Source organism: Pygocentrus nattereri, chromosome 25 (genome assembly GCF_015220715.1).
Source record: "Pygocentrus nattereri isolate fPygNat1 chromosome 25, fPygNat1.pri, whole genome shotgun sequence".
Lineage (NCBI taxonomy): Eukaryota > Metazoa > Chordata > Actinopteri > Characiformes > Serrasalmidae > Pygocentrus > Pygocentrus nattereri.
This window is the reverse complement of record NC_051235.1, coordinates 11,503,492-11,512,021: the sequence shown is the minus strand read 5'-3', so window position 1 is coordinate 11,512,021 and position 8,530 is coordinate 11,503,492. Positions and strand designations below refer to the sequence as shown.

At 36.6% G+C, this 8,530-nt stretch overlaps 1 protein-coding gene across 7 annotated transcripts in view; it reads right to left on the bottom strand.

The window, feature by feature from the left end:
* Positions 1 to 247: 247 nt before the first annotated feature.
* dgkza (diacylglycerol kinase, zeta a) overlaps positions 248 to 8,530 on the bottom strand; it is a 224,026-nt gene continuing 215,743 nt past the window's right edge. For all 7 annotated transcript variants that reach the window (XM_037534510.1, XM_017709577.2, XM_037534507.1 and 4 more), the window contains one exon: positions 248 to 4,468. In XM_037534510.1, coding sequence (XP_037390407.1) covers positions 4,352 to 4,468 — 117 coding nt within the window. In that variant the 3' untranslated portion in view covers positions 248 to 4,351. The remainder of the gene's footprint in view (positions 4,469 to 8,530) is intronic.

The window sequence follows — 8,530 nt, the reverse complement described above, 5'->3', positions numbered from 1 at the left end:
TGGAGAACGCATTCAAATATCCAATAAGTGTCCCAGAGATGTGACTGCTCGCACACCTGGAGTTATCTCAAAGCTCACTGTTTACATTTCTTCAGAAAAATGTCTGAGAGGAAAAAAAAATAAAAAGGCATAACAAGACGAGCTTCATGTTAATGTATTATGATTTTCAATTCAGGTATGTCTTAGATACTGCGCCACAGGCTGAGCATCCACTTTATTAGAATGTATTTTGGAGAACAAACTCCTCTTAAGTTGAAATACTATTCTTTATTATGCTTGCAAGCAGACAATAACAGAATCAGTCCATTGAAACAAACAGATAGAACTATTGTCTACATTGCACATGTACCTGTTCACCTCTTGAGCATCCACCGTTTTCTCATATTACAGTACAAAAGAAATTAGTAATAGTTCTAAATAGCCAATCGACCTATTGCACCATAACTCACATGCGCTTGTCAAGGGAATGTTTGAGAGATTCCAAACCTTGAATTGCATGGCAACTCAAAAAGAAGCACAGACACCATACACACAAAAGATTATTATGTAGTATATCAGTATAGCAGACAGTTAATGCAATAGTTCAGTGGTTTTCAATGTGATTTCTGTTTGCCACATCTGTCATGTGCAGATTACCAGACAATAATTTTGATTTGTTTACCTGTACTTACATAAGAACAGACAATGTGCTGACCAGTGGTTCATTTTCAAATTTCAAATATTTAAAATATTCATGGAATTCAGCTACTGCCCAATTTCGAGGGAACAGGTATTCTTTTTCTTTTCTAAGTACAGGGAAATCTAATTACTGTCTATGGTAATTGAATGTACAATACATATGCAGAAAACAGAAATGAAAAACAGTCAGTGTTCCTTTAACATACAGTACCGTGCAAAAGTCAAAGACCAATTTCTAATTGAAACAGTTTTTAAGTACAAAATATTTATTTTTGTCAGTAAAATTTCCTGAGGAGTTATGAAATAATCTACTTGCATAAGGGCGGGGAAAGTAAAAAGAAAATTATTGAGGAAAAAAACAGTTTTTAAAAACAGAGTTTAAGAGTTTAAAATAATGGTAAAAAAATCGCACTAACAACAATGCAAAACTGTCAGCATCAGATTTCACATTTTCAAAAATCAAACTCCACTCTTGCTTCAGGAGAACTTTGGAGAAGAGGAAAAATATCCCTGCAGATTTCTTTGAAAACCTGAAAGAACTCACCCAAAAAGATTTGAAGCTGTAAGAAAAATAAAGGGTGGATTTACTAACTACATCCAAAAAACATTAGATTTTTCTATTTCCTGATACTGGAACATGACTTATGTAGTATTTAATGACCAATTTGACTGGACATTAAATAAATGAAAAATGTTTTTTGCACAGTACTGTATACCAATGGCCTGTTAATGCTTCCCTAATCTCTCCCTATTACTTTCATGCAGCTAAATGGTTATGAGCTCTCCTATTTATAGACTGTCCTAGAAAATACGACAAATGGACATTCATATTTATCAAAATTTTCAGTATTTCAACAGAGTCACAGAAGAGTAAAACCTTATTTTATAGGAAAGATATACAGGACAGTATGCATGTGATGGAGATGGAGGATGAAAGAGCTGAACAGTCAGGTGGCTTTGCAATTGTTGGAAAAACAAAAAAAAACTACCTTTTTCATGAATCATTACAGACCTGTTTTACCAGGCATGGAAAAAGCTAGTAACTCTACAGAGATGAGATATTGTTGTAGGTATTTAAGAAAAATACAAGACATCTGCACCCTTGTGGATTTTTAAGAAGGCACTCATCCACTGATCCGCATTTACCTACTTACTCATTACACAGACAGAATCAGGCACTATCATTACAGCCACCTGTAGCAACCTGTAGATGGTTAAAATAATGTTATACCATAGCAATATTTAATAAGAGAATCTCAAATATAATCAGTTTACATAATGTAGCGGGAATTGAGCTCAGTTCACTGAAAAGTGATAAATCCCCTACTAGCCATCAAGGCAATACCACAAAACCCTACTCTCTACTTGAGGAAGTATAAAGCTGCATGTCATGGTTGCTAAATCTTCTGCATTAAAAAAACAATAGCCAAAAGAGGCTGTTACATGCTGTAAATTTCCTGCAGGAAGCTTGCTGTGATTTGAGGTTTATCATATAGATTTATAATGAGATTAAAAGCTTTTTTTTTTACGGGCATACAACTGTATAGTAGTTGCATTGTATTCATACTGAAAATATAAGAACAAATCTTTTAATTTCTTTGACTGGGAGAAAACTGGTCTTTGGAATATTTACTCCAAATTTTCAAAATAGATCACTTATAAAAACCCTAATTTACAAGGCTTAAAATAATCCTTTGTTTTTTGGCATAAAATGCTTCAAGCTTCATACCCTGCATGCAGATTGTCTACAAGGATAGTCAAAGATTGCCAAGAAAATGCAAAGAAATTGTGTTACATTACAATTAGTCAATCTAGCTTACAAATATGAGTGAAGAATGTAATATTTAACTTAACTGTATGCTAAAGTAATTACTTTTGCCTCTGCTTTATAAGTAGGCCAGATAAGTATAAGATAAATCTTAAAACAATGCTGACAAAGTTAAGATTTAATGCATAGTACAGGGCTTCTGCTTTGTCGAAGCTCAAACTGATCCCGAATTCTTTTAAGTGCATTTAACTAGACTGTTCAGCCAGAGAGTTGAATTTAAAGTTTAAATCTCAGCTATAGAAGCCTTCGGTTTTTATGGCACTGAAATAATGAAAATCTTCAGTGTTTCCGCTGTAAAAGTGAAAACTCATCATGGAGGTATATGTAAACATTCAAAAGGTCTAAAGGTAAGCGAAGACAAAATATATTTGTTTATGGATGAGGAAAATATGAGTTCCATATGAGAATACATTATAAACAGCGTATCTAGTTCAGAAAGGCAAATGCATGAATATATACGAGTAAATATCTATAATTAAAGAAAAAAATAGGATTAAAACAGATTTTCAGTCATAAAAGGATGCATCCTCATTTGAAGTAGTAAAACCAATGGCTAAGCCACAAACAAGTTGCCCTCTGACAAGTTAACAAACTCCATTCGTTGCAAATTAAATATTTTAATAATAATTAATTACGTCTAGTTTCAAAGCCAATTTAAACAGATAACTATTATGGAAAATAAATAGTATCCTCAGAATTATCATTGCATTAAGATAATCCATCAGTCAGAATGACAAACACTCTTCAGAGTGGCTTTGTTTCTTTTACATACAGCGAAATCTTCTACAACAACTCCAGAGCAGACAATTATGCACAACAAAACCAAACAAAAGCAATCTGTATTCTGGAAAGAAAAAAAAAATTAAATTTACAGTATTTTGTACAATAAGACAAATACACAACCTTGATGTTAGAGCTAAAAATTCTATAAACATCTATATATTTTAAAAAAGTAATAAGAAATAAGCAATAACTTTAGTACACCAATTATAAATCAAGAAAAAGTGGAATAGAGAAGGCAATGATAGCTACAGTGCAAATGTTTCTCAGACAGAAATCTACTAAGATACGTTTACAGTACCAACAGTTCTTATTAGACGCAAAACTTTGCAGAACAAAAGAAAAATATGAAACACAATGACAGAAGCGAAGCCCTCCTAAAAAATAGCTACCACAGTCCAATATTACTTGAATCACCTTAAATGGTTTCAGTGCAGGGAAAGCCCAAAGAAGACCTAATCTAAGCGTTAACTTTTAACACTCTAATCACGCTAATTCAGGTAAACAAATCAGTCCGCAAATCTGCAAAAAAGTCCTTAAGGTACTGTGGAGACAAAGTGGTGTCTTCTACCACTAACCATAATAAAGAATCTTACTGGTTAACACTAGACATAAAATAGCTAAAAATGAAATTCATAGCTGTGTGATCAGTGCTGTAGAGATTTCTCATGCTAATGTCATTCACCCAGGTTCATTCAGTCTTAATCTGACGTGCTGCTGTGTAAAAGCCAGCACACATTAGTGAAAGCATTAACAAACAGGACCCTCACCCACTTCATACATTCTGACACACACATCCACACTAAATGATGTTGGCAGTGCAATGGACATACATTTGGTCAAGCAGGTCAAGTCCAGTATCCTAAAGCCCACAAATCTTTTCATAATGTTTGAGTGTGTGTATGCGCGTCCATTCCCAGGTCTAGAGGTGGACAGTTTAAAAGCCCACTTTGAGCGGCAGAGCCCTCCATAATGTGGTCATCATTGTTTTGGTTGTTAGTTTGGCATAAGCAGAGGGTTCCGGACTCAGTGAGGTGAAAGTGGTGAGAGGTTAAATGTCAGTGATCACACTGCAGTCTCCTGGTCCTCACGCTGGATCATCTGGTAATGCTGACGATTCTCCAGATACGCCGCCAGCTCTGTATCCTTCGCCTTCTCTGCACGGTGCTTTGGAGTGTCACCCTGGAAACCCAAACACATTGGACAGAAATGCACACTAGATATTAAGGCTGTGTGACATTTCATACGCTAATTATTATTGTAAAACTGGTCTTTGGAGTGTGGATACTGTAGTATGCTGTGAAATGCAAATGGTACCCTTAATCAAGTAATGTTTTCATTATGTGAGTGTTTCTGTAGGCATTGAGGTCATCACATTCCATATGTGTATATTGCTGTTGTCAGAAGAAAACCTTGTATCTCCATTTTCAACATTTTCAATTTTTGACATAATTTAAGAAAAGACATGTTATTGTATTGTATTTTTATATTGTACGTAATTTTCATAATGAAGAAAAGAAAATGGTCTAAAATGATGTAGGGAAAAAAGTCTGGTTCCACTGACTTACATTAAAATTAAAGTAGGTTTTTTTCCTTGTCATGTGAAGTTACCACTTTGGAGATATGAGGTTCTTCCATCAACAGTGATACACATAAGACATCATTTTTTGCCATCAGATCTATATATAACAATCATAGTGGCAATTTTTTTGTCTTTAACTGACAATAAGATACCCACTGCTCCTCACAAAATCTGTATTCAGAATCTGAAACTTTGAAAGTTTTTGCATATAGTTTAAATGTCGTGACACTTTAGGAGATGCTAGCACTATATGTTTGTAAAAAAGTTCTAGCTGCTGGGACACAGCAATCAACCGCAATATGGTTCATATCGCCAGCAGAAGTTCACAAAACAGGACAAAATAACAATGCATTTTCATTGTCCAAAGATTCAGGTTTTGTATAAAAGATGCAATCAGTTATATACATGTTCATTTAATGATCTCCAAATAACTTTAGCTTGGTGTCCCAAACTTGGACCTTTATGACTAATCAAGGTATTGATGTGATCCAACAGGTACAAATACACTATATTGCCAAAAGTATTCACTCAGCCATCCAAATCATTAAATTTAGGTGTTCCAATCACTTCCATGGCCACAGGTGTATAAAACCAAGCACCTAGGCATGCAGACTGCTTCTACAAACATTTGTGAAAGAATGGGTCGCTCTCAGGAGCTCAGTGAATTCCAGCGTGGTTCCATGATAGGATGCCACCTGTGCAACAAGTCGAATCATGAAATTTCCTAGCTGCCATGAAGTGGTAGGCCACGTAAAATGACCTCCAAACTTCACGTGACCTTCAGATTAGCTCAAGAACAGTGTAGAGAGCTACATGGAATGGGCTTCCATGGCCGAGCAGCTGCATCCAAGCCTTACATCTCCAAATGCAATGCAAAGCGTGTAATGTAGTGGTGTGAAGCGCCACCACTGGACTCTAGAGCAATTGAGACGTGTTCTCTGGAGTGACAAATCACACTTCTCCACCTGGCAATCCGATGGATGAGTCCGGGTTTGGCGGTTGCCAGGAGAACAGTACTTGTCTAACTGCATTGTGCCAAGTGTAAAGTTTAGGTGCAGGGGGAATTCTAGCATGGGGTTGTTTTTCAGGAGTTGGGCTCGGTCCCTTAGCTCCAGTGTAAGGAACTCTTAATGCTTCAGCAGACCAAGAGATTTTGGACAATTTCATGCTCCCAACTCCCCAGTGGGAACAGTTTGGGAATGGCCTCTTCCTGTTCCAACATGACTGTGCACCAGTACGTAAAGCGAGGTCCATAAAGACATGGATGTGTGAGTTTGGTGTGGAAGAACTTGACTGGCACAGAGTCCTGACCTCAACCCTATAAAACACCTCTGGGATGAATTAGAGCAGAGACTATGAGCCAGGCCTTCTCAGCCAACATCAGTGTCTGACCTCACAAATGCACTTCTGGAAGAATGGTCAAAAATTCCCATAAACACACTCCTAAACCTTGTGGAAAGGCTTTCCAGAAGAGCTGAAGCTGTTATAGTTGCAAAGGGTGGCCCAACATCATATTAAACCCTATGCATTAAGAATGGGATGTCACTCAAGTTCATATGTATGTGAAGACAGATGAGAGAATACTTTTGGAAATAGTGTAATTCAGGTCAGTCAGGTCTGCACCATGACACATTGTTAATTTGCCAATGCATTTTTATATATTACCAGGTATACAGCAGTCGCATTCTGTAGCATTTTGTCCATAGCATGCAGCCCTATTACAGATCAGATAACATTCTAAACTTCCACTGCTGCTTTGGCCTGGAAAACATTCCAAAAATATTTTTACATTTACATCAGACGTTAAATCCTCTCTTCTCAACAGATTTACAAGAGACTATTGTAGGTCTATTGATGGCAGTGAAATTGAGCTGTCAAAAATGCAATTGGACAAAACAAACACATCCTTAAGCTGCACAGCACATCAGAATCAACATTTTCTCTGAAGGACTTCTTGATGAGAACATGCTGTCTGGTGAATTATTTGAGACTTCTTGAAAACATGTGATTCACCACACTGTCTGGCACAACATCTATTCCTCTATTGCTTATCCAGCCGCCTGGCTCCCCCTTCCCTCCACATCACGTTTAATTTGTCCCTGCAGCTAGTGAGACATTGTTTAGTAATGAGACTCTTGAATAGAAGTCTCATCCAGCAGTTTAGAATCTGGAACCCTTTATAATGCTACTTCCACATATTCTTGCAAACAAATGCTGATTACAAACAGCTGTATTTTTGCTTTATATGAGCTCTTTCTATATTAAATGCAAATTGGTGTAAGCTGGGAAGATCATACAAGCATCATCATACAAGTCTTGCTGGGTGTAAATTATTCTAATCTGTGGCAGACTAGTGTCAACATAGATCCTAGACATAAGATGCCATGAGTGTGAAGAACACACACTATGCTAGGGATGTAAATTATTAACTAATTAACCATTACCTGACAAACAATTGTTTGACCAATGCTATTGGTTAAAAGGTGTTTATTAATTTGATTTCTAAAATTCAACAGTTCGTAGCTGAACAGACAAGTTTGTCATTTAAGTTGAGGGGTGATTTTGAATTGTATGCATGGGGGGGCAGTAAGCAACTGGTTGAACTAGATATAGCTAGTAGGAAAATTATGAATGCAGCTAAAAATAGTGCTGTTTTGGGACCACTTTTCCAGAGGACAATAGCACATGCCCGACAGTGTATCATATCAAAACTAAATGTCTGCAAGTGATAAAACAGACAATTCTTCTTATCCACATTCTTTGAGAGAAAGAGTAATGCATGGTGGTGTGTGGAAACCACATATGGCTGGGCAAAACTGCACAAAAGACTGTTTCAAGAGCTGTTAAGGTATACTGTGGCAAAAGTGGCCCTAGTCATGGCATTTACATTTTTTTTAACTTGGGCTAGTAAAGAAAAGAAAATATATCTTCAGAACTTTAAAATACAGAACTTTCAGGAGTTCATCATTATATATTACAGTCATTTTGTCAATGCTTTAGCGTTTGGTCATATGATTATGAACTGTTCCATTTAAACAAAACCGTGTTTGTATATAGGATATGTTGAATACTGTTTTGGGCTGTTTACTTCAAATACATGGTGATGCCTGCATCTATGCACTTTATGTCAGCATTTTTTGCTCTAGTTACAAAGGTCATTGTATACTACGTTATGAAACTTAACATTTACGCTGCACTACCACACCTGATTCAAAACATCCACCATCAAATCGCCAGCTTAACAGGTACACCTTTGTTCCTACACTCACTGGCCATTTTTCAGGCATGAAGAACTTTTAGGTGCACTTTCTAGGTTTAGTTACTGAAAGGCCATCTGCTGCTAAACATGTTTATCTGTCCCCTCTTTAACAAAGGACCACCATAGGAACACTGATGAGCAGATAGTGGAAGATATTTGGAACTAGACATTATTTGGTGGATTATTCTCAGCACAGCAGTGACACTACTAACATACACTTTATGGACAAAAGTATTGGAACACCTTCACAATACACTTACACAAGCTTTTATGAAATCACATTCCAAGTCCATAGGCATTAAGCTTTCTGCTTGTAGAAAGAGATACTTTCTACAATATTTTTGAGTGTGTCAGAGGGAATATTTGCCCATTAATCCAGAACAGCATTTGTGAGGTGAGACAC